This window comes from Eublepharis macularius, chromosome 4, assembly GCF_028583425.1.
Source record: "Eublepharis macularius isolate TG4126 chromosome 4, MPM_Emac_v1.0, whole genome shotgun sequence".
In the NCBI taxonomy this organism is placed as follows: domain Eukaryota; kingdom Metazoa; phylum Chordata; class Lepidosauria; order Squamata; family Eublepharidae; genus Eublepharis; species Eublepharis macularius.
In genome coordinates this window covers 32,778,221-32,804,776 of record NC_072793.1, presented here as the reverse complement: position 1 = coordinate 32,804,776, position 26,556 = coordinate 32,778,221, and the positions used below count along the sequence as shown (strand labels likewise).

At 44.1% G+C, this 26,556-nt stretch overlaps 1 protein-coding gene across 2 annotated transcripts in view; it reads right to left on the bottom strand.

Moving 5' to 3' along the window:
• Window positions 1-26,556, bottom strand: part of MYO15B (myosin XVB) — a 71,978-nt gene that overhangs the window by 22,273 nt on the left and 23,149 nt on the right. For both annotated transcript variants that reach the window (XR_008596875.1, XM_054977474.1), the window contains exons 9-28: window positions 25,878-26,075; window positions 25,695-25,780; window positions 25,014-25,117; window positions 23,931-24,018; window positions 22,422-22,535; window positions 20,158-20,255; window positions 18,070-18,552; window positions 16,627-16,723; window positions 15,538-15,651; window positions 14,253-14,436; window positions 12,539-12,626; window positions 10,645-10,876; window positions 9,449-9,567; window positions 8,789-8,848; window positions 8,510-8,585; window positions 6,318-6,436; window positions 6,008-6,126; window positions 3,564-3,705; window positions 3,327-3,438; window positions 1,888-2,036 (exon numbers count right to left, since the gene is read on the bottom strand). Coding sequence is in view for 1 of the 2 variants with exons in the window: in XM_054977474.1 (XP_054833449.1) it covers window positions 1,888-2,036; window positions 3,327-3,438; window positions 3,564-3,705; window positions 6,008-6,126; window positions 6,318-6,436; window positions 8,510-8,585; window positions 8,789-8,848; window positions 9,449-9,567; window positions 10,645-10,876; window positions 12,539-12,626; window positions 14,253-14,436; window positions 15,538-15,651; window positions 16,627-16,723; window positions 18,070-18,552; window positions 20,158-20,255; window positions 22,422-22,535; window positions 23,931-24,018; window positions 25,014-25,117; window positions 25,695-25,780; window positions 25,878-26,075 (2,782 nt within the window). In the remaining variant the exon portion in view is untranslated. The remainder of the gene's footprint in view (window positions 1-1,887; window positions 2,037-3,326; window positions 3,439-3,563; window positions 3,706-6,007; window positions 6,127-6,317; window positions 6,437-8,509; window positions 8,586-8,788; window positions 8,849-9,448; window positions 9,568-10,644; window positions 10,877-12,538; window positions 12,627-14,252; window positions 14,437-15,537; window positions 15,652-16,626; window positions 16,724-18,069; window positions 18,553-20,157; window positions 20,256-22,421; window positions 22,536-23,930; window positions 24,019-25,013; window positions 25,118-25,694; window positions 25,781-25,877; window positions 26,076-26,556) is intronic.

Sequence of the window (26,556 nt, the reverse complement as noted above, 5' to 3'; positions counted from 1 at the left end):
ATGTATATAATTTGCCTTTTGCAGATGGATGGAGAGCTGTGAACTTCAGCACCTCCATTTCTGCCCCCCGTTTCTCATCTTTACACACTCACACATTTTTGCAGTACTAGGTTAAACAAGTTGTGTGCCAAATTGAAGCACCTATGATAGACAAGAGGAAGAGGTACTGCAAGATCAGCAAGATCACATAGGCTTATAAAAACTTGTGCTAGGTGGTTATGCCAGGTCCAGGATAAACTGATCCCAGTTATTTCTCTAATAAATTCAATAGTACACAATAATGGTTTAAATCCAGCCAGTTTTTTCAATCACTTACTTAATTCCCCAACTTTCTACAGTCCTCATCCCACATGACTTTTGTCCATGCAGATCCCATAATCCCAGCAGAGCCTTTTTGGTGGTCAAAGGAGACCCCCCTCCCTCCCTTTTTCACTAAAGGGGAAGCTAATTGGATCCAACCCAATGCTTTTAACTCACATTATATCTGATGATCATTCACAATATGGATACCACAAGGATGTTAGAGCATTTGTAGCAAATGGCAGGATAATAAAGAAGTTGTTTAGAAGAAGGGCCCCATTTTTAGTATATGCCAGTTAGACCATTTTTAAACTTTCAAAATAGGATGAGGAGAAAATTATTAAAAATGTCAACACTACTTCTAGATAGAAACCCAAGAGATTACATCCTAGGTGTATAACACCTTACTAGAATTGCCCAAGATGGAGAGATACACTGATGACAAAGCTCTCACATCAGATGTGAAGGTGAAAGAAGGGAATTTTGATTTTTTTTGGAAAAACTTGACATCATTTTTATTACACCTCAGAATCAAGAAACCTCAGTTAAACCTCAGCTGAAAATCACTTCTACATGGTTTCTTGCGCCTCAAAAAAAATCAATCAATCAAATGTGCTTTGTTATTTATAAGGTTCCAGGAAGAACACAGATTGTGAACATGTGGTGAATACTCCAAAGCCTCAAGTTGGTGGGACATGGCTAAATATTTTCTTTTTTAATTTAGGGTATTATATTTACATCTTGCCTTTTTTTCCATGATAGAACTTAAGGTGACACACATTGGTTTCCCAGAAGGCCGTCTTTCCATTCAATGATCAGACCCATACATGCTTAGCTTCAGCACGCTGGCCATGTCAGATGCCCTCCAACTTATCCCAGGTCCAATAATCTCACGTAGGCTCAGGAAGGTTCTCAAACAACTTTATTGGATATGCTTCCATATACGAACATAAAAGAGAAGGTATTTATAACAACTTCATTGATGGCAGCAAAGGTCATAGATGCCAGACACTGAAAAAACCAGTACAGTTCTGGAACAGAAGCCTAATCTAATAAGAGCCTGAGATACAGCTGAAATGGAGAAATTCACTTACATATATGTGCCGTTGATGCCTATGATGTCAACATTATGGTTAACAGTAGTAAAGAACTAAAAACAGCAAAATGGCCACACTCTGCAACATCTTTAAGATTTTGTATGATAAATTCTCGAAACATTACAAACATTTGCTACTAATATTATTCAGTCTTTGAGGGGCCTGTCCTGTTCAATCTATAATGATTATGCCAAATGATATAATGTACACATTCCTATTGCTATGTAAAAGGCAAAAGTGTGAACTTGTGAGGAGATTACACTGAAATATCTGACTGAGATATTTTTGTTGAAATCTCATTAGCAGTTTCTGACTCTCTCCCAGAAAAAAACATTCATTCCAGCAGGCTTCTCACTGTATCCGTTGAATCCTCTTGCAAACACTCTCTGTCCAAGCTGTTATGCCAGATCCACATGCCCTTTTAACAATCAGCTAGCCTTCCATGAGAATTATTCAATAATCCATCCGCATCTGCCTCAGACTGCCTCACCTTCTTGTTAAAGAGTCTCTCCTGTGGCTCTCTCTTCATCTCTTCCTGTCTGTTCAAATGGAGGCTGAGGTAATCAGGAGCTGCTACCCGCTGAACCAAGCTGGAAGGGAAAAGGCCAGATCGACCACCAATAGAACCAAACTGCCAGTCTGTGGGGGAAGAGACATAAACTCATATAAAAACACAAGAATGAACCCAGCAATCCATGGGAGGAAGGACTGCAGAATCCTTCCCCTCCCCCTCAGCAGGCCTTTCCGAGGGACTACTAACCACATTAGTGGGGAGGTTGCCCTGAAGAGGGGGAAATCGCCCCTCATACCTCTTCTATCAGTGGACCTACAATGACACAGAACGAGGCGGACGGGATGATTTCACCCTTGTACATCCCCCTGCCACATAGGTCTTGCAACCCTGGGGATCAACTTTACCAGGGTCAGAAAGGACTGTTAGGGAAAGGAGAACAAGGGGGACATCAGCATTCATCAGTGCTTTTACTAATGGATAGGTGGGTCCAACTCATTGTATTAAGTCATTAAAAATTTCCCTTCGCTACCCATATTTCACCTACATTGTCCCTTCAGCTTCATTTTCTCGGGATATGATCTACACCAGGGGTCATTTCATCGAAAAAGAGCTGGAGGAACTCATTAGCACAACTCATTAGCATATGCCATGCCCCTTAACAGTACCAGAAGTGTGTCATTAGCATAACTGATTTGCATATGCCACACCTCCTGACATCACCTATCCTGGCTATTTTGGACCCGATCCTGGCCATTCAGGGCCAAAATTGGGCCCAAAATGGCCAAAAAGGGGCCCAAAATGGCCAGGATTGGGCTGCTGCTGAGCAGGAGAGTGATCCAACACCCATCAGAGGTCCTATCTGGGCAGTTTCGGCCTCAATCCAAAACGGGCCTAAAATGGCCGAGAGTCAGGTGGGTGGGGCCACCTGACATGTGACCTCTTTGGGGAACTGCCAGAATTGCGTTCCTGTGTGTTCCCCCTCGAAATGAGCCCTGATCTACATATATATTTTAAATAACATAAATTTGCTGTGACTTCTGTGTTTTGGCACATCTGTAAACGTTGCTTACAAATGTACCAAAACACAGAAATGGCAGAGTGGAGGAAATTTGGCTTCCAATCATATATGGAATGCCAACAACAGTGGCAACAATCAGCTAATCAATGGCTGATGCAGTCAGAGATCCCTGCTCCTCCCCACATGCTTCAGGCAGGTTGTGTCCTGGGAGTGGCCCTGTGACATTACAGCCGTTGCTGCCTTCCGCTGCAAAAAGGGAGGAACAAGTTTCCCTGGAGTTCACATCTTAAAAGAAAACGATTATACATCTGAATGAAATGTACTGGGTGTGGTTCCTCCATTATCTCCCTACTCATTTCAAATCATGTATTCTTTTAAAGCAGCTAGACCCCATTACCTGGCTCCAGTCCATTCATGGGCAGCAGCCGGATGAAATCACCGTTCTTGAAGTTTAAGAGGCTCTTGTCTTCTGTCACGTAGCTACGCAGAGCAATGACATAGCTGGAATCCTTTTGATGGTTGGGGAAGGGAGAAAGAGTTGTTCTTATTCCAGTGATAGTGATGGGTCTCCATCCTGTACTTTACCATGCTCAATGGTAGGGGGAGGAACCCGTTGCAAACACTGCCCTCTTACCTGTTTCAGTTCATGAAGGAAGAGCTCCACCATGGCCTTGATCTGCCGGGCCTTTGGAGAGTGAAGGAGGAGCTGCTCACTCTTCAGAGTGAACTGAACGACGCTCCTGCCAATCAGGTCTAAGGACAGCACTTCCGCGTAACTGCAAAAGCCAAGGAATGCAGTTCACACTTGGACAAGTTCAGGGGCAGCCACCTCACTGTGACCGCTGGGCTTTTCTCGATCTCTCTTGTGAATCCTCAGAACAAATCTGAGACATATGTTTATTTTAAACATTTCGATGGTGTTTTCCTGCCATTATCTTTGAAGCATTTTCTATATATATCAACTGTGTGTGTGTACAGTGCCTTCAAGAAACAGCTTGATCCTATAGGGTTTTCAAGGCGAGAGACAAACAGAGGTGATTTGCTACTGCCTGCCTCTGCATAGAAGCCCTGGACTTCTTTGGTGGTCTCCTATCCAATCACCAACCAGGGCCAACCTCAGTTGGCTTCTGAGATCTAATGAGATCAGACTAGCCTGGACCATCTTGGTTAGGGTATTTCAGCAGTACCATAAACATTAAAACCAATAAATCACCAGACAAGCAACATAATACATCTTAAGTTTTCCTTAAGTTCTGCCTGGAAAATGGCTGAAGATGACACTTTCCATACTACACAGCCGAATCCAAAGAACTGGAGCTGCCACTTAAAAAGCCTGAGTATGAGCTGAATCCATCCTAACCTCCCTCAGCATTGGAACTGTAAGCAGCTCCTGCTATGCTGAGCACAGCACTCTCAAGGACACATACCAGAAGAGGCGGACCAGTAAACATAAAAGATGCCAAGACATGAGAAGATGTACAGAAACAGAGATGGAAGGGCCAAAAGGTCATGTTTCTCCACTCTCTGTCCCCAAATGGAATCATGCATCCATTAGACACACCACCAGAAAAGAGGGGCTTGCTGATCAAACAGCTCCAGGTGAATCAAGCAACTAAGCCAAGCTGAAAGAGAAGACCAAACAATAGCAATATATAAACAAACTTCCAACACACAAGGTCTGCTGGCAAGGAGATTCCTCTGACTCCATATATGACAACCAGTCAACCTCTGAACAAAAACACCTTCTATTCACTGAGTCATTCCAAGGGAATGGGTTCAGCTCCGCTTGATCCACCGTTATGTCTAATGACAAGATAACCAGACTAAGATGATGATCGTTTGGTGTAGTGGTTAAGAGCGCGGGACTCTAATCTGGAGAGCCGGGTTTGATTCCCCACTCCTCCACTTGAAGCCAGCTGGGTGACCTTGGGCTAGTCACGGCTCTCTGGAGCTCTCTCAGCCCCACCCACCTCACAGGGTGTTTTGTTGTGGGGATAATAATGACATACTTTGTAAGCCACTCTGAGTGGGCATTAAGTTGTCCTGAAGGACGGTATATAAATCGAATGTTATTATATAAATCGAATGTTATTATAACAATACTATTATTATTATTAACATCAACAATGCTCTAGAGACTCAATGATATAGGACAAGCATAAAGAACATTAATGTGGGCCTTGTCCTCAGGCTTACAAACTACAAGGAAAAGAAGAGAAGTGAATTAAAACAGAAACAAGGGAGAGAGATGTGCTACTGTAGTCATAAACAGCAGTGCTGGGGAACTTGAGTACCTTGAAATCTCAGACCATCTCTGTACAGGTTCTTTTCATACAGCCATGACATTTTTGAAATGCTTTAACAAGAAGCACGGTTTGGGAATATAGACCAGGTGTCCCCATACTTGTTGAACTTATGGGCATTTTTCGGAACAGGTAATTGGTACCACAACAAAATGGCTCCCATGCAGGCTGGGCCCAACTGCCAAATACTGGGAAGTTCTACAAAACATTAGGCAGTTCCATGCCAAGCATCCTCCTATGAAGGAAGTTTCAGGTAGGTAGCCATATTGATCTGCATTAAAACAGCAGGATTTGAGTCCAGTGGCGCCACCTTAGAGACTAGCAAAATGTTCAGGGTATAAGCTTCCAAGTAAGAAGATGGTATTTGAAGAAGGGAGTTTTGACTCTCAAAAACTTATATCCTGGAAATCTTGGTCTCTAAGGTGCCACTGGACTCAAATTCTGCTGTCCTATGAAGGAGGCAGCTTTTTCCAAATGAGTGCTCTCTGCGGACAGAAAGGAGATCTCCTCGGCTTTTCTGAAGAACCTCCGACCCCAAAGTGGAGGAAAGCCAGAACTGGCGCTTCACATTGGGGAAGAAATAAGTGAAAGCCAGGAATCACGTCAGCAGAGGCTATGGTGTTCATGATCACCACAGTGGGGACCTCAGTTGCAGAGATTAATGAGGTTATGTGGCTGCCCTGTCACCTACTTCCATGGAAGCAGCAGCCACCGCCAGCCCCCTCTCTCAGAAAGCAGTGCCACACCCCTTGGGTTGCATTTTACTGCCTCTCACCTGTAGCTGCAAAGGATTTTCAGATGCTCAGGACTGCAGTTGGCTGCTTTTGCCCTCTTCAACAGTCGCAGTCCCCGGTGAGAAACACCCAGAATTTGGACATCGCTCCCATTTTCTCCCTGTCAAAAGAAAAACTCAAAATGGCTGAAGTACAGTCTCTGCCTATGGCTCATGTATGTGAGGCAGCTTTAGTTTAGGAGCTTAGGTGGAAGAAAATGGGTAGAAGATGGACCACCTACGCCCAGCCAGATGCACTCCCCAGGAAATTCTCTCTTATACAAGCTGCCAAGCAACAGTCAGTCAGACTTACCTTCACTGGGAAAAGACGAGAGAAATAGTTGGCCCAGTTATCACGAGCAGCCACCACAATTCTCTTCTTCATTCCATCTTCAGGAATGGAGCTGGAATCCATGCCTACCTGGAACTCCACTGCCGAGGAGGAGGGGGGGAAAAAGAAAGAATTTTCAGCAGCAGAGACAAGATGTGGCTTCGGGCCAAACTACATGTTACATTTGACACATGTTAGAGCTGGGACTAACCTTTAAAAACATCTTCATCATCCCACATGGCTCCAAATATGGTGAGGGGGAAGGAGGGGCTTCATGCTTCCCACCTGCAATGTTTTCAGCTGAGGAAACAGCTATGGAGGGGGGGAGCTGTTGGCTCCTTCTTCTGGCTCCATCATGTTCCCATTGGCACTGTTCTAGACTCATGCTTCTTTGTCTGCCTGTCTCCTTGAGAGTCAGGACTTACCCTGCAGGCTACCACGGGGCATGGTCTGGAGTTGAGTCTAGGGCGCAAGGGTTGAGGCATTATGAACCAGTTGATCCAGTAGAGCTCCTTCCCTTGCCCTTAGCTTAAACAGAGAAAAAGCAGCCCAGGTTTCTGAAGGAAGTTTCTGGAACTCTCCTGGTAAGAACTTACTTGGGCCAGGGATACGGATGGAAGTTTTGGTGGAGAAGCCTCAACTTCAGGTTCTTTAGGGGTAGCCTCTGAAATGTATCAGCCAGAGTCTTCTGCCATGCTGGATTCTCCCTGAGTTCCCTACTCTTCCTTAGGTCACAGTTATGGCTCCTCAGGTTCCTTCTCCGAGGCTTCTGAATCAGTCCAGAGCCAGCTCAATGGGGGCTATGACAGGCATGTGGAACCAGAGGAAGGGCACCCCCCCCCCCTCACAGCCATTTCTACTGGAGAAAACCAGTGCAGAAGGGAAGCATGCGCCGTAAAGAAATGGTTTGGAGAGATGCACTGGGAAAGGATAGGGACTATAGACTATACTACTATGTACTGTCTGTTGCTCTAAGTGTGCTCCTACTGGATAGTTCTGTGTCATGTAATATGTCATGTCAATTTGCTTATGCTTCATTTCAGCATTCAGCTCTGTATCAGATTTCTGCTTGTTTTCAAATTTCTTCAGTCCTTACCTTATGACTTGAGGGCACTCTCCACCACACCCTACTGTATTGTTTATTGAATGTCCAAGTTGTTGATTGTATTGACCTGCACTGTGAAATCTGCCTTGAGCCTCAGTGAAAAAGGCAGACTATAAACAGCAGAAACAAACAAAACAAAGCCCCTTCTCACCCCTCACAGTGTTTGGAGATGCGCAGGGTAACAAAGGCATTTAAAAAGCGCTTTTAAAGGTTAGTCCACATTCTAATATTTGACTGCAAGTTGGGCCAGCCACGCAGGTCCCCAAACCATCAAATATAATTTGTATTTTGTCCCTTAGTGTTTTCTGCTAAAAGACATCCTCTTCCTCATGGAGCTGATCTGCTTTCATTCTGTTGGAGATGTTCTTGAACTTGCAATCGATATTAGTAAACAGCATCAAACATAAGAAGGCACTGCAAATTCTCCAAGATGGGGTATGATGTTTGAAACCAGAACATATTAACATGAATACACAGTCTTATCTACATAATACATGTAAATCCTACTAGAAGGTGTTGCATTTTGTCAAGATGTAAATTTGCACTTTTTGTGTGGCAGTGTCTGGTAAGCAATGAGAAAGTACACATGCTGGGAAAGGGGCAAAGGGTGCAGTATAGAGAAAAAGCAGTGACATCTTAAACTTGAGGAGGTTTACAATATAGTATTCTTCCTCACTCTCTTGGATTTGAGGTAGATGCTAAATGACAATTTGAACATTAAAAATGAAGGAGGAATTATTTTCCCAAGTTACTGCTACGATTCCTTATTGTTTCTTGGCCACAATCACAAAGACCAGTGGGAATTAGCTTGGAGGTGGCTAGAATAAGTCAGCAGGAACTTAAAGATAATTCTAAAATCTCATTAATCATATTTGCAAAATGCAGTGATGGGTTCACTGTGTGTTAACTGGACACAAACAAGTGTGCTAGATACGTAGCAGTCTCCACATTCTTAATCTACAACTTGTGACAGACACAAACAGCTGTTTAGTTTCCAATGGAAGTTGTTCGTCCCCAGACATGTTGGGGTAGAGACGGGAGTAGGGTAGTATAAGAGGAGATTGCTTACTTAACAGATCTTTCATCTTGCGCTTCTCTTCTTTGGAGATCCGAATGCATGACTCTGAATAAGTATCTCTCATGATCTGAACAAAGAAGTTTGGCTTCCATTAGACTTGTTTGCTTCAGACAGGAAAGATGAAGGGGAAATTTTGAAACTAGAAGCTCCAGGTGCATAGGTTGAAACAGGCAAGCCAGCAAAAGCACAAAGAGGAAAGAAATTTTTAAAAAATCCTTTGTAGAAAAGCTAATGGAAGAAAAGGGAAAAGAGTCTAACACATGCATTTACCTGGTCACACAGCAGATTCAGGCAATAAGGATGACTGAAGTTTTCCTTGGGGTAAAAAACCTGTCAGGGAACACCAGAGACAAAGTTGCATTCAAACCCAGGAACACATGACCTCCATCCAAATCAGTCAGTGATCCAGTGCTTTCAGGCAAGCTTTTCAGCAGGATAATTCTGGGTGACTGTCACAAAAGAATAATGGATTGCTCACACAAGGAGTAAGCAAGCTCATTCTCACCCTGCTGTTTGTCTCATTGCAGAGATGTCTACACGATGCCATTACATTACAGTTGGATTAATATGTGCTTCAGCAGCATTGCCCTATCCGCCAAAAAGACATTCTCGCTTCATCCCTCCTGTTGATCCCTAATCTGACCTCTCTCCAACCCTGCATAATTGATGAGAGCAAGAGAGGTGGTCATCTCTTGGCATGCCTATTAAAGCTTTTTACTTGGTTGCATTTTATAAAATGAGGAAATGCACTGAGGTGGCTCAAGCAGATCCCAAAGGCCTGATGGTCTGCGGGCCAGCAGTAGTGATGGGGTTAAACCTCCAGGTTTCCTCATTTGCATGGGGGCACACATGGAAAAACTGGGTGCACTCATCCGAGCAAGCAGTCCCTGCTGCAAAAGCAATGCTGGGGGGCAATGAGCCCTGACGTACTTCTTTACGCAGGAAGAGTTTCCAAGTAGGGTTGGCATAGGAGAAGCAGACACTAGCTGCAAGATTGAAGAGCTGGGTTTTGGAAGTGGCATTTTCCTCCATTGCTGTCAAACCTGAGCCTAAAATGTGACAAAAGGGAAATCAGAAGGGATTTTGTCGTAGCCCGCCACTACGCACAGTGAACTTCTCCCCCGAGATAGTCATCTATCCCCACTGAAGATGCTTGTAAGGATCTCTGTTTATTATCTGTATTGGTTCGATTTAGAACCCACAAGTCCTCTGGATGGGGAAGAAACTTCATAAAACAAAAATAGACAGTTGCCTATTAGCCCTTAGTTGCTGGGAACAAATCACAGATGTTTAACAGACACAAGGAACAGCAGATCAACTAACTAAATCATGCAGTACTGGAGAAGTCCGATGACCTGAAAGCAGCCAACAGAGCTAAGCAGTAGTTTGCTGTAACAGAGGGGCCACGGCTCAGTGGGAGAGCATCTGCTTTGTATGCAGAAGGTCCCAAGGTCAATCCCAGGCACCTTTAGTTAAAAGGACCAAATAGTAGGTAGTTTGTGAAAAACTTCTGCCCGTGACCCTGGGGAGCTTCTGCAAGTCCTAGCAGGCAATACTGACCTTGAGAGCCCAAGGGTCTGACTCACTATAAGGCAACTTCGTATTTTCATCAGCACCTTAACAACAAGGTTGATGCCATTCGTGCTTAAAAACTGATCAGCACTCAACGTGACAACGTTAATCAGCTCGTTAGGTGAGGTATACCGGGGACACAGTTGACAGTCAGCTGATCTCTGAATTTAAAAGGTTATTGTATCGAGAGTAAAAAGGATGAGTGTTCTATATTATAACAACGTCAAGTGGTGAACCAAAATGCCATGTGGAAATAACACATTCCAGTTGTCAGTAAAAAAAATATATTAAATGCAGCCTTATGTTTACAGTTCTTTTGTGCCCTAAAGATATAAAATTTGTTTTAAAAAAATACCATGGACAACAGGCTTCGAGACACTAATTGTGACATGATTTCACATTTGGAATGAGTGAAGTTTGAAAAATAATTAGTTCAGTATTTATAAAGTGATTTAAAAAAAATTAGGAAGATACTACACCCATAATGCCCTCTGTGAACAGGGCTGAGCTCGGTCAGCTGCTCTCATGAAGAAAATTCAAGAACTTCCACTTACTTTTCAAGCCAGTGATATTGTCTGAAGGAACAGATGGTGCTGGTGGGGGCGGCCCAGGGACAAGATGAGGAAGAGGGACTCCTGAGGCAGGAGGAGAGATGGGAGTCCGAGCAAAAAGGTTCATGAGGGGTTGCTGTTTTTCTTTGATGGTGCTGGACAGCTTGACTGGGGGTGGTGATGGTGAAGGAGGAGGAGTTGCTTGAGGGCTTCTCTCTTGGGACGCAGAGAGGGGCTGGGGGCAGAGAGGGGAAGCAAAGGGCATTTTGAGAGTCACAAACTGCATAGATGAGAATCAGGATCTCCAACAGCCCTGCAGTTGTACTCTGTAATAGCAACGCAGAATCTAGAACAGCAATTTAATTTAACCCTGTGCGTGAGGGAAAATAGAAGCTTTCCACAGGAGCCTACCAAATCCATTAGGGGGGGGGCAAAAAAACTCTCCTAGTGGTCAGCACTCTCCAGACGGCCCTGAGACAAGCTGATCAATAATGCAGTAACTGATCAACCAGTTGTCTTTGGACTTCTAATGATATCTTGTCAGATCTCAGAAACTAAGAAGGGTCAGCCCTGATTAATAGTTGGATTGGAGACCACCAAGGAAGTCCAGGGTCATCACACAGAGACAAGCAATGGCAAACCACCTCTGAAATCTCTTGTACTGAAAACCCTACAGGGTTGCCATAAGTTACCTATGACTTGACAGCACTTTCAACCATTAGTGGTATTAGTAATGTTTTCTACATGGGAGCGGAGATGTGTATTTTTTCTCTGTGGCTGCTATAGCTGCTAATAAAGAGCAGCAGCCATTCAGCTTCCACATAGCATGTTTCCCCATAGTTTGTTTGTCCTGGTCCCTGAGCAGCGGCCCCTACCACTCCACATACTCCACATACACACCAGTGATTTTCCAGGTTTTTTAAAAAAAACTGGCAACCTGATATCATTATATTAATATAATATCATTACAATATGTGAAACAGGTTCTCTGAATTCCCAGTTTTCATTTTTTTTAAAAAAAAGAGCCTCTAGCACCTTTTCCAGCAGAAATATCTTTCCCCTTATATCTCTGCCAGGAAACGTGCCAGAGACTTACTTTTCTTAAATGAAAGCTGGGAATTCACAGAAAATGAAACACATGTTGTTATAATATGATATCAATATCATACACATGTTGTTATGATATGTTGTTGTTATAATATGATATCAATATAACAATATTCAGTTGCCAATTTTTTTGAAAGCCCCCTAATGGAGGGGGGGGGGATGGTTGCTGAAGGGAAAATGGCCCTCATGTGGGTGGAAGGGAAAAATCCACTTTCCTGACTATGTGACAGCTGTCTCAACTTTGCTGCTATTGTTCTCAAAACTTCAGAGCAAAGTAGGTTTAGGAAAGGCAGGGGAAAAGCTGGAAAAACTTTGGGAGATGCATAAATGCACCATGATGCTGTGGGGAAACAGGAAAAAAAATAAACATGCTTCTCAACAGCATTCCCAACATGGGGCAGATGACCTGTGTGGAAAGCACCAGTGTTAGCAATTCAAATCCTGGCACCTTCCATTTCAGGCTTTCATATCTTTTGTTTAAGACACTCCTGAAGCTTCATTTTGATAACGTCTTCAGCACTGCTCCAAAAATAGAGGCAAATAATGGGGTGGTGGTTTTAGATGCTCAAGGAGTCTATACCAAACCACACACGCATGCACACGCACGCACGTGCACACACACACAGTAGTATACATAGGATTCTCTCATTTTATCCCCACAACAACATGAGTGAGTTTCATGGCTGATGGAAGATTTGGACCAATATGTCCCACAACACTCTACAGTTGTACTACATTGGGTCCTCAATGCTTCAATGCCAGAGTTCAAATAGCAAGTTATATCACTCACCGGCGAAGGACTCGATCCCACAATCCCTAGTTTTGCCAGAGCTTCCTCTTTTGGGTCATTCTTCTTCAAAAACGGTTTTGAGACATTTCTTCGTAGGAAAGACAGCCATTATGAGATTGCTGAATGAATTGCCAGTAGAATAATGCCCAACAAAATAACCCCCCACTAAACATGCTCTCACAGGCAGCTCCCGTGGTTGTTTCCACAATGGTTAGAGGATATCTGAAGACTTTTTTGCCCATGTGAGTTAACTGCATGAGCAGTTAGCAACAGAGATGCAACTGAACATTAACTAATCAAAACAAACAAAAATGCCCCATTCATTTACGTAATTATTGGAATGTATGGTATCACCCCACTAGGTAAGTTTGAAGCCTTTCTCCAGCCTAAGGAGCTTTACTCCAGCTTAAGAGCCTCTTGCTCCAACAAAAGAGCTGCTTAGATTGGAGGAAGGCTCCTTAGGCTGGAAGTGATTCACAACTTCCTTGATAAAAATCACTTTCCCCAGCAGCTATTAACCCTGCTGGAGAAAACAGACAAGCAAACCTTTTTATTTAATTAAAATAAGGACCAAATTAGATGTGGCCGTGGAAATCCTGATGTATTTATATATTAGTCTACCCGGGCAGCAGTGCGGAGGGCAATCTAAACTCCCCTCTGTCTGGAGATCAGGGGGCGGGGCCACCAGCCATGTGACCATTTTCCCCGAGGGCAACCCACTGAGTTCCAACACCTCTTTTCCCAGAAAAAAAGCCCTGAGTCTACCCATTAATGTCTAAAAGGAGTAGGGAGATTTAACAAAAATGGAGTATACAGGTGAGGGGAGCTAAACCTTGCTCCCTCCTGCACTGTACATTGTTTAAAGCACTTTTCCCCCAGCTGATCTCCCATACCGAAAGTAATAAAGGATTGGGGGGTGGGGGCTGCGGGAGGAATTAAAAACACTGGAAGGCAGGAAAGTAAAGCATGGGAAGAGGCAGAGTTTAACTTTCTTCCATCCATATATTCAATTTTGATTAAAAAGAATACACATACACACACTTCAGACATGGATGGGTGGACATCCTACTATATAAAAGGTAAGCTGTGTTGGTGATGACTCACTTTTTATCCCCACGCAGGCACACTTGTGGGGATAAAAAGTGAGTCATTAGCAACACAACTTGCCTTCATGCCACCACAGTGGCCTCCGCAAGGCCTCTAGAGCCCCAGGAAGGCCTGGCGGGGCTTTGGGAAGGCTTGGCATCATGGCACAGCCCTCCAGAGGCCCCAAGGAGGCCATGGCAGTGGCAGGAAAGCCGGGCGGGCTCTCTGGAGGTCCAGGAAGGCCCAGCGAGGTGATGGGAAGGCCCAGCACAGCGGCGCAGCCCTCTGGAGGCCCCAAGGAGGCCACCGCGGTGGCACAAAGGCCCAGTGCAGCTCCTCCAGAGGCCTCAGATGGCCCGTATGGTGTTGGGAAGGCCCGGCTACCATATAGCTTGGTTGCTATTGTATAAATACACAAGGATCCCTGTGAAGAAAACCTCCCACATCAATGCTATGTCCATCTTCTGTTAGCAACTGTGCATATAATGCCTATCCACTTGGGATTTGTATTATCTACATGACCATCACAGTTACAATAACCTACAATAGCAGTAGATGTTCTCAGGTTAGCATGAAAATCACTATAACAACCCCAATTAACAAAACATTTAAAGGAGTTCTTCCTCACCCAACAGGCAGGATGGGTTTTGGTGGCGGGACTGGCCGGCTCTGGTGTGTCTTAATGATTTTCTGTATCTCCTTGCTGGGTTCAATTTTTGGTGTCAGTTCTAAATGCGTCACCCTAGGGGGCAGGCGCTTGCTTGCTTGAATTTCTTGGTCATTGTCTTTCTGTGCAGAAGGAGGAGCAGGGCCTGGAGAAGAACATGGACTTTTTAAGATGAGAGGCACATAAAAAAACCTATTCCTCAATTCCTTCCCAAATTTTTTGCCCAACCCCCTTGCTACTTCTCTATTTAGCCACTTCTCTCTTTTTGTTTTGTAACTGAAGCTAGAGTAGCCAGTGAGGTAATCCAGAAAGCCCAGTTACCAAAAAAGTTGTGAAAAGCACTGAAAGAACACAGCAGACAAGTGGTTATAGATGAGCAGCTCATAGAGCAGGACCACAAGTAACAAAAGGCACAGGTTGGACACTTGTCAGCTTCCCTCAAGTTTTGATGGGAAATGTAGGCAGCTTGGCGGAATGTTGGACAAGTGACAGTTGAAAAGTCCACTGGACAGCAGTCAGAGAGCCAAGCTGCGAGACCAGGATGCCTACATTTCCCATCAAAACTTGAGGGAAGCAGACAAGTGTCCAATCTGTGCCTTTTGTCACTTGTGATTCTGCTCATAGTTCCATCTTGTAAGCGTAACCTTAGTAGATTCTGAGCAAGAGTCTAACAAAATTTGTGGTAAGGTATGAGCTTTCGTGAATCACAGCTCACTTCTTCAGATACTGTGACTCATGAAAGCTCATACCCTACCACAAATTTTGTTAAGTCTTACAGGTGCTACTGGACTCTTGCTTTTTTCTACTGCTACTGACTAACACGGCTACCCATCTTGATCTATCTTAGTAGAGTGTATTATTGCGTAGTTTTCCTAATCCTCTGTATGCCACATATTGTTTTCTTCACACTCTCACTTATAAAGTGGGTGGGTATAATTAGTACACAGAGATGACTTGGGTGAGGGAAAACGGGCCATCTTTCAGCCTGCACAGTGCTGCCACTGGTCAGCTCCTTCAGCACTCATCAAAGCATTTATATATCTATATATCACTACTACTATACTTCATACATCTGAAGACATTGGCTATTACCTCCAAAGAGGTTGCTTCAATAAGCCAGGGGGTCTTGAATGGGGCTGCAGTACTGCCTGCCTTCTTGCAGTGCTTCTCAGAATCTCTATCTTAGAATGGTACGTTTGCTTCTTACATAACCTACTCACTTTGGTTATATTTGGCCAAAGCTTACCTGAATTTGGTTCAGCACTAGCTCTTTGAGATCCTTCTTGATCCTCAGAGTTTAGTTTCCTTGGAGGGCTCCACCTCTTTAAAGGGCGTTTTCCCACAGGGTTTATATTCTGCCCTAAGTAAGGAAATAGGGTCAATTGACTACTTCTTCAACCTGGTGTGATGTCATCAGTTCAATTAGAATCACTGAACAGAATGGACTAAGAGGGTGTGTGTGGGGTGGGGTGGGGGGGAATTAAGATCTATTCCATTCTAGTGGATTAGCTTATATGACAAACAATAAAATATGCTATATCATCCTTGTAATGTAGTGTGCCACAAGCAAAGTACAACAGACAGAAGTTTACCACATTTTAGAAACCTTTAAGTCAAGGAAAACATTTACTAAAATGTACTCAGATGATTCCAAATCTTGTCACTTAATACAGAGGAAAGTAGAGAGAAACTTCTAAAATCACAAATACTATGGACATGACTGAGGCAACCTTTTCCCTGAACCCAAATATGAGTTGCACTGTAGACAAGGCAGATTGGAGGCCCCATTTCTGCTGCCTTTTTCTACTAGGAATATTTATTTCTTGTTCTGGAGAGCTGAAAAGACTTTTTATATCTCAGAAGCCAGTTTGGTGTAGTGGTTAAGAGTGTGGGACTCTAATCTAGAGAGCCAGGTTTGATTCGTCACTCCTCCACTTGAAGCCAGCTGGGTGACCTTGGGCTAGTATGGCTCTCTGGAGCTCTCTCAGCCCCACCCACCTCACAAGGTGTTTTGTTGTGGGGATAATAATGACATACTTTGTAAACCACTCTGAGTGGGCATTAAGTTGTCCTGAAGGGCGGTATATAAATCGAACATTATTATTATTATTATTATTATTATTATTATTATTATTATTATTATTATTATTATTAAGAACACCCTTGGTTTATAACAAGGCACTGGGTTTGCCAGAGAGAATAAGCAAGTACTCCAAAGCAACTGTTAATAACAACAACTACTACTGTTACTCTGCGACAGCATGGAAAGCAAAGAGATGCTGATATGGAAATAAAACGAGGTCACATCTCATGGGGACACTGACATTTAACTCACCCATTCTCTGGAAGTACTCAATTTTCTTATGGAAAGTCTCACGAGAGATGGTGTCTTGTCTCACGTCTGAAACTTGCTTTTCCTGGGAGATACGAATCTAGAACACACAACCCAAGATGTTACCAGTTAGGCCTCATTGTCTGATCCCGGCCTAAGGACTTTTTATTACCTCAGGTAAAGGCTGATTGATGGATGCTGCTCGTCTCCTGTATGGAGATGCATCTAAGCTGAAAGATAAAGACTCAATTCCAGACTCAGCTTTCCCAAAATACAGGCCTGGGCTAAAGCATCTGAGGAGTGGCTTAGTATGAATACATTGCCAGCTTTACATGAAACAGAAGATATCTCCTGTCAATTTATACTGATTTTCCACATATTTATATCACTCTCTGTGAATTTACACACCTCTTTTCAGATTCAACATTTCTATTTTTACCCATACGTCCTAAAGCCTGAAAAATTGGTATCTGCTAGAATGAGGAAACTCATCTATAGCTTTGGAGTAGAGAACTCTCCTTTTCCTCAAGACCTCATGTGGCCATACAGTTAGTTCTGTTAAATATTATAAGTTCTACTGCAGTCAAGCATTTTAAAATGTCAGATTTATTTTTATCCATTTATGTCCTTTACCATTTACTCAACCATACTGGCACCAATATGAAATGGGTATCACTGAACTCCTTGGAAGGAGGGCAGGATATAAATGTAATAAATGTGTAATTTACAAAATACATCTGGGGAATCTAAAGAGACACGTCTAGGGTTGCCAGTTCCCTGCTGGGGGCAGGGGATTCCCCGCTCCAACACTCTATCCCCCCCGCCCCCGCTTACCTGGCTGGTGCTGGAAAAGGCGAGGGAACGCGCCTCCTGGGCAGCATAGCACCCTCCCAGTGGGCCAATTTGAGCCCCAAACAGGCTGAACCGGGTCCGTTTTGGGCCTAAATTGGCCTGCTGTGACGCATAGGAGCTCGTCAGGGCCCTCCCAGCAGCACTCCTGCACTCCACAGCAAGCCGAATCAGGCCCGTTTGGGGCCTAAATCTGCCTGCTGCAGAGTGCAGGAGCACTCTGGGGCCCATTGTGCTGCACAGGCAGTGCTCCTACGCTCTGCAGCAGGACTGATTCAGCCCCAATTCAAAATTGGCCCCTGTGGAGCACAGGAGCACTCCCAGGGGTGGCATGAGAGCTACATGATGACATCACCTCCCGAAAGTGATGTCATTGTGCAGCCTGGGAGCGCGCACAAAAAAGGTGCGTGCCAGGTCTCCCGCCTCCCACCTGGAAGGTAAAAGGGGACCTGGCAACCCACAGGCCTTAGCAACTGAAGTGAGAGGTTTCCATTTGTTCTCTCCCCTTATGCCAGTCTGAATGAAACTGCTCCCAAAAGAGGAGTCAGAAGGTACTGCTACTTATAGATATTTGCTGGACACTCAGAAACCCAATACCGCTGCTGGTAGCTGAAGGGGAGAGTCTGGTCCAACTGGCATCAACACATCTTTGTTGCTGGGTTTAGGAGTCAGGGATGGTTTAGATGGAGGAGAAGAAGCTTTTTTCGGTCTTGAAGGTTCAGGTGACTTTTCCTGCAGTGATGCTCGACGTGGTCTTGGAGATGCGGGAGACCTCCTCTGTGATGACGCTTGCCTTGGAGATTCAGGAGATCTCCTCCGTGATGATCTTTGCCTTGGAGATTCAGATCTCCTCCGTGATGACGCTCGCCTTGGCGATTCAGGAGATCTCCTCCGTGATGACGCTCGCCTTGGAGATTCGGGAGATCTCCTCCGTGGTGATGCTCGCCTTGGAGATTCGGGAGATCTCCTCCATGATGATCTTTGCCTTGGCCTTGTAGTCTCAGGAGACCTCCCTCTTGGCTGGCTTTGCTGTTGTTGCTGCTGGGAAATGTTCATGGCCTGAAGAGTCATCTGCTGAGCCTGCAAGACAGCATCCAGATTTTTCATTACTCTCACACTGTCAGGCCAGGAGTAATCAAATTCAAATTCAGGATCCATCTTTAACCCCAACCTGCAATATGAGCCCATAATTCTATACCATATGCCCATCTTTCTCTTCTCTTTCTCTCATTTCTTAATCACTCTTCTCCTCTTAAAAGAAAATCCTAAACCCCAAAAGGGGAATAATGGTGATTCCACTGATACCACTCAGATTAGGTCAAGGCAGAATTTGCCCACTCTTGAGTCTCAATCCATCGGTTTAAGATCTTCAGATCTTACTATAACCTTGGTGATTTCCATCATCTAGGACCTCTGAGATACATTCTGGTCTGCTAATTTCTGAATATTAGTTATATTCAATGAAACAAGGTGCCCAAAAACAACCTAGGAATCAGCAGTCTAAGAATGCATTATGTTATGAGGGACAGGGCCCCCAGTCTAGCTCCTGGACCTTATCATAGGCAGGCACAAGTGATTTCATTTTATGCTACATGGGAAGTTTACATTAAAATTTAGACAGACAGACAGGCCATTTACCTGCTTCCGTAACGTTGCGAAACATCACACGAAAAACATGGAAGATAGCGTCTTCTCGCAAGAGTTTTGCGCGACATCGTGAGAGTTTTGCGCATCATCGCACAAAACTCTCACGAGAAGATGCTATCTTCTGCGTTTTTCTCGCGATGTTTCGCAACGTTACGGAAGCAGGTTAGTAGTGTGAAAACGGCCACAGACAGACAGACAGACAGATAGATAATACCTTATAAAAATAATGTTAAAGAAGTCTTCCTGTATGAGCTCAGGACTCTAATCTGGAGAACCAGGTTTGATTCCTCACTCCTCCACTTGAAGCCAGCTGGGTGACCTTGGGTCAGTCACAGCTTCTAGGAGCTCTCTAAGCCCCGCCCACCTCACAGGGTGTTTTGTTGTGGGGATAATAATGACATACTTTGTAAACTGTTCTGAGTGGGTGTTAAGTCATCCTGAAGGGCGGTATATTAATCGAATGTTGTTATTGTTATTATTATAATAATGACCTCCAAAATGCCACAGCAGTACAGTCCATTCTGCCTGAGACAGGGTTCTATATTAAGGAGATATTGTAGGTTTATTACACACTCCAGACTAACTATTTGGATAATAACCTAAGGCAATCTCATGTTATATTTAAGAGTATCACATACTACATACTTTGTGTTTTAAGGGAATAGAGGAAGAGCTCTGGAACACCAGATATTGACCAAACAGGATACATGGACTGTTTCGTCTAGCCAATGTAGCTGTTCTTTTCTTTTAGGTACCTAACCAATAATTAATTTCCAGCTGTGGACTTAGAAGGCAGTGGTTACACTGCAGAAAAAAATGATGAAATGGTACCGTTGAAGCTCCATGATCTGGCATGGAAATGAAGCACATATTCTTTGTGCCTCTGTGCTGTGTAATGGCTAATTTCTTCAGGGAAATATGGCAGATGCGTACAAAATACAACTCCCTGGGGATTGTGGCAGAAAGAACAACCTATCTATGTTTGCACAACTTGCAATATATTTGTTCCATGCATATCTTCTAAATCCTCCTAGTTACCATAAGCAAGGCCTGCTGGTTCATAAAGGCTTGTTGCTGCGCTGCTGCTAACTGGTTGGGATCCACTGATGACATCATGGGCTGGGGTACAACCATACCTGGAGTGGAGGGAAAAGAAGGCTATGAAGAGTTGCAAAGCAAGTGTTCACTATCCTCACAGTATGTACCCATTTCCAAGTAAACGCATCGCAACCAGAGGGGGATCTAAGTGGATGGGATTTCCATTAGACCCAAAGCAGGATTTCAGAACTCAGTACAAGTCCATACTGCTCATTCCAACATTCTTTGAGTTGCAGGATTTGAAAACCACTTGGTCACAAAAACATGGCTCTGTAAGAGGATTTCAGATCTACATTGCCTAACTCTTTTACAGTATTTATAGCAGGAAATAGATTTGTTTCAATCTCATGTGGTTTTCTTATCCGTTTTTGGGAAACCTTGTTTTACTAGTAGAAAAAGAGACAGACACAGTGAGTTATGACATATTATTGAGGATATTGCTATGCCACCTCTTAAGATACCTGCTTGAGGCAGCTTACAATTAAAAACCCCTTCTGTACGGGCCAGTTTTGCTGGTTTAGTTCCCATACTGCAGCATTTTTTTGTGACCATCTGCACCCAATTTGCTGCCACATGTAGTCACTCTGGCTATTATGTGGTTTTTCTGCAGCTTTCCTGGGAGCACTTATACATGATTTTTTAAAAAAAATCTGTTTTCCAGTCTGCCGTTTCCTTGTGGACACTCTTTATCCCATCTTTTAGCATTCCACCCTCTTCTTCCCCCTCCCACTCTCTGCCAGCCCACTTCGTTGTGATTGGTCACTGTTGTCTCTCCAGCTACTCCCTTCCCCTCCTTTCTATTCCTCCCTCTCCCCTCTTTCTTCTCCATTTTCCTTTTCACTCATTTTTAATTTTTTTTAAAAAATCCATAGTAGGATTGATGCTCCGATGGGTTGAGAGGAAGAAAACCAGGGTCGAATCCACATTACTCATTCTAAGTCGCATGTTCCCTGCATTCCCCACGCAATCCTGAGTGCCGGTCACATTACCTCATTAAACAGACGCATTTCATTCGCATTTCTCCCGAATATGTGGTCACAGGTTTTCAACGGGAGTTTCACGGTGGCCGTGAACGGGCCAATGTGCAATTTACGCAGTTTTTAAAAAAACCACCCCCCTTCCTGTCTCTCCGGCCGTTCCGAGAGTTCCTATTGGCTGATTCAACTTGCAAGTGCTCCGTAGTCTGCAAAAGACTGTTTTTGACTTCATAGCATTGGATTTATTGATTATGCTGTCTCTGAATCAAATCTGGTAGTTTGAAAAATCATTTTGGGGTGAATCCATCCTCAGAACGGACTCGCGAAACTTCCTTTTTAACTGTTTTTTATGTTTTTTATTTTATATTACTGTAATATCGAAATTATGAAACTTCAGTAAAATTCAGGCACTGAACTGTCCTGCATAGGAAATGCCCACAAAAGCTTCCCACATGCTTCCAAATTTCCAAAAAAGAAACGGGAGAGAGCCATCAGTGCTGTCAGTGGGGGAAAGAGAGGCATCGTTATCTTCAATGATGTTTCTTTATAAGGCAGGATCGAAATAACGGAAAAGTGCGCTCAAAAAAATTTTAAAAAATGGGTGGAGAAAAAAAGGTCCCGCCCAAAAAAGCGGTTTTCGAGCGGCCGTGTGACCGGAGGGACGCGCGAGAAAGACGGATTGGAAGCAGGAATGTGAACGAAGAGGAAAAAATCGTGGATTGGAGGCAAACGGAAGATATCCGATAAACATGCGGGTAATGGGTGAATGTGGATTCGACCCAGGAAATAGATTGATCCAGTATTCTAGCAAAGCATCAATTCATTGCTTGTCCAAAAAGAAAGAAAGAAAGAAAGGAAGGAAGGAAGGAAGGAAGGAAGGAAGGAAGGAAGGAAGGAAGGAAGGAAGGAAGGAAGGAAGGGCTGGTGCTGTGACGTTACCGATGACAGCATCTGTGACAAAAGAGCCTGCACTCATCAATTCCAATGCATTTTGACATTGTGCAGACTAAAAAGAATGGCACCACACTGACCAAACATGAGAGGTGCAAAAGGGCAGAGACAAGTCGATTCCATGCCTTTCAGCTTGACCTCTGGAATAGTGAGGAGTTATATTTCTGGTGCAAAAGGGGCTAAAATCACATCACAGTATTAAAAACAAACCCTTAACGCTCATCAACCCCCGCCCCCCAATCTCCATATTTCAGCCTATTCTTCATATTTCATTACCTGGCATAGATCCCATTCCACCTAGCCCTGGCACCAGTGGGATGGTTGCAGGCATCATTCCTCCCATAGCTGGCATAGCCTGGTAAGTGGGCATGTGCATTGACCCCAGATATCCTTGAAAAAAGAAAATATTGCTTTATACTGTTGCATGAGAATGTCCCTTTCAACCCAAACAACAAAACTCACTGCAGTTTCTGCTCATGATTACTAGACAAAACCCCAAGATTACTATTAGCTGCAAACTAGGTCACAGGATACACATTTCAACAAGACCTAGATGGTCTTCTGCAACCACTGCAAGCAAAGAAGGACATCAAGGACAACATCATGCAATGAAAGCAAGCCATTTTAGGAGTGATTCAGGGACATACTAACCCACTGGATAGCTAGAAAGGGCAGGTAAGCCTAGAAAAGAATTGACAAACAACAAATTTTAAAATCATCTGCAATAAGACCCCACCCAAGCTGTTGCATGCTTCTCCTAGTTATAGAAGAGCAAGATTGCCAGCTCATGCTAATCTGGTAAGATCCTGAAGGCAGGTAGGGAGAGAATTATTGCTGCCATTTGGCCTTCAGGAAAGCACAGTCTTTTTCTCATACAAAGAAATACAATGTAAGAATGATTTAAAGGAATGAAGGAGGCAGAGGACTCTTAAGGCCTGGTTGACACATTCCAGGTAAATGGCAGTAAAATGCCAGAGATCTGATGTAGTAGGAATGGACTGCACCTCTTCAGATAGCAGGTGGGGTATCACATTATGGAATGCCCCCCCTCTGTTAATAACTCCCTGCATATAGAAACCAACACTGCAAGACAGAGGAGACAGAATAGTTTTTCCTGTTGCACTTGTTTTCTATTTGCATGAAGATTTTTTAAAAAATATGTTGGAAGCCACTACTCGCATTCTGAAGTGGTACAGTCCATTTTACCATTTCAGGGTCTGCTACCTTGTTATCACCACGTTCTCCTGTATGTGAGACCAGGCCTAAGAAATAGTTATTCTTTGAAAAGGGTTAAGAATCCTTTTCCTGAGCAACACTAGAAGCTATATCTCAAAAAAGTATCTTTCACTCATGCTTTTGTGTGTGTTTGTGTGTGTAATGAGCAGTGATGTAACCTGGGTGAAAAATAATCAAAACAGAGTTTAGCCCAATACAAGTAAAAAATGATGCAGCCCCCTCAAGCAAGGTTTGGGAGAAGCAGGACAGATATATTGTAAATAACTGAATGTTATACAATTGAATAGTTGTATCATTGTGTGATGCTCTACTTCTGCTGGAGCTTCGTCTCTTCAGCTTCATACTGTTGTGCTATCAGAAGCAGACAGGTCTAGCATCTTCATAGATACTCTCAATCGCACGACTAGTGACATGGATGCTAGTGTGATTTCATACAGGAAGTCACATCTGGGTCACACTCACTAACAATAGAATTCCCACCGGCAAATGAATCCCCCAGACTGTCACCCCATGTACAGCCCCCCAGTTCTTTCTTATCTTTGTACTAACCTGCAGTAGGAAAGACACCTTGCTGAGTAGGTCCAATTTTCCCACCTCCCTTCATACGTCCCGTCAGACTTCCCTCATTCTCCAGGAACTGCAGAGAGGAAAACAAGCCCAAGATTTATATCCAGCTCATCCAGTCATGCAGGCTGGACATGTGAACATAAGGTGGGCACTTGTGAGCAGGGAATGAGAGCTACCCACAAATGCCCAGAGAGAGATAACTCTGGGAGGGAATACACGTTACTAGGTTCCTAGGGATGCTCAAGTGAACCTCATTTCATGTGTCCCCCCCCCACTCAACTTTCCATGCACTCACTCACACAGTCACACTTCAATTTGTTCCATGTGAATACATTCACACGTTGGATATCAGTTCCTCCTCAACTGCTATCAGTATCCCAGTTCCCCCCACATCCATCCATTGACATGCAGATCTTGACACTTTCTCACCCCTTAAAGAAATGCAAGTTGGCAAGTACAAGGAGCCTACAGTTCTTGTTCTCGCAGCAAAAACAGAGCTGAGGTGCAATCACACAAAGGGAGCTCCTGTGAAAGCGGCATGGATGTGAGCCGAGCAAGAACAGCCTGCACACGAATTGAGAACCACACACAAAATCCTGCACTTGAGCATCCCTAGGTATTTAGTAACATGTTGTTTCCACTCTCTGTCCACAAATGATCACTCTGTGATCATTTACATCACAGAGATGTAAATTCTAGCAAAGGTAAGACAAATGGACAGGTGACAATGGCCACGGGTGCATGCTATGGCAGCCAATGCCATTTTAGAAGCATCTGTAGTTCTTTTAAAATTGCTGTGAGCCCCGATATGGAGCATGTGCAGTGTTCTTCCCCTATGCCTTTTCATGTGTCCCAGGAGCTCTTCCTCCCTGTGTCTTTCCAGGTGCGAAAAGAGCCCCCCATTGCTGTTTCAGCACCTGAAAAGGGGCAGGTGTGTGAAAAAGAACTACAAATGCTTCTCAAATTGAGTTGGCAGTCATGGGATAGATCCGTGGCTGCTATCACTTGTCATTAGGCACAGAGCAGGACAACAGCCACTCACAAGTGGCAAAAGGTTATACTTACTGATAAATGAGCCTTGGATCCCTGTTGCAGAACTGGCATGAAAAGACCATCTACATCATAGTCTGTCCCTCTGGAGGACCTTCGACTATCTCTGATGCCTGATTCTGTGGGAAAATCAGATTCTCATTACCAGATGAAACTCCTCCCCTGCTCTCCAGCACCATTCTTAAGCATCCCCATCGTCCCTATCCAATTTCACTTCCCCATCTTTTTATTTGTAAATTTCCCACCCCAAAGTCCCCATCTGGCTGGAGACATAAAGGACTAAACTACACGGTACAATTTTTAATGAGTCGCTGACTCAGTTTCCCCACAACAGCTGCAGGGAACAGTGTTTAAAAGTCGGCATGGTGGGTCCAATTTGGCTTGTGACTGCAGCAGGGGTTGCCCCCCCCCCTATTTTCTGGAGCTGAAACAGTCTCAGTATCTGGCAGGAGCCTCTCTCCATGTTGAAGTCCTGAGCCGAATTGGGCCCACACAGACATTTAAAATGCCATTCTCTGCAGCTGCTGTGTGGCTGTGGGGAGAACCCAAACTCAACATGTTACAAATTGTAGTGTGTTGTGTGGCTTGAATATATTGTCTGAAGGGACAGAAGCCAGGGCCCATGACTGATACCCCCCAGTTTTGCTCGGTTATACTTAAATCTAGGGCCTTCTTCGCCCACAGATTGTGGCTCACCTGAATAGGCGACACATTCTTTGTCAAAATTTGGAGGCAATGATGGTGCCCGAATGCCTGGTGCAGGAGGGATGTTTAAGAGCATCCTGTCAAAGGAGAAGGATAGTGGGATCACAAAAGCAGAGATTGCTGGGAATCTGAGACAGGTTATACGGAATAAGCAGCAATGAGGGAATTGCTTACATATCCGGAGAATTCTGCTGAGAATAGCTTTCATCCCTCTCTGGTGTTATGGGATAGTTAGGGGAGGATCCGGGGGACCAGGTGCTTTCCTCCATTTCGCCAATGAGATCCAACACGAAGTCACAGCCTGGTAAATCTCGCCACATCTTGCCTGTAAACATGGACACAGACCAGCCACGAGGGAGCTTATCCAGGCCCCTGAGATCAGCAGAGTGAGAAGAGGAAACAGAGGATGCCACATAACAGCATGTGAGGCAGAGAGGAAAAAACAGAACTCTTATCCATCCGGCTTCTCTATCATTTAATTTTCTTTGGTGATTCATGCACAAGCTCATATACCTGCACCCTACACATACACACATGCCATGTGCATGTGTGTAAAATGCTCCAAACCACCCCAACTTCTTCCAGGATTTATCTCCCTAGTCCACTTGTGTGAGAGTCTCTCTACACAAGACATCTTAGACGAGCAGCAGGATGAAGTGAAAGATCTTAGACTTGATCGTCCATTGTGGATACCCATGCCCTACTAGGGAGACAAAGTATACCTGAATATAAGACCACACAGGAAGTAAGTCACTTGAGCATCCCTTTGTAAGATTTGTGTAAAGAGACTCTTAGTAATCGCTCAGAAACAGTTAAGTCATTAGAAAAACTCTGCAGAACAGCAAATAAATTA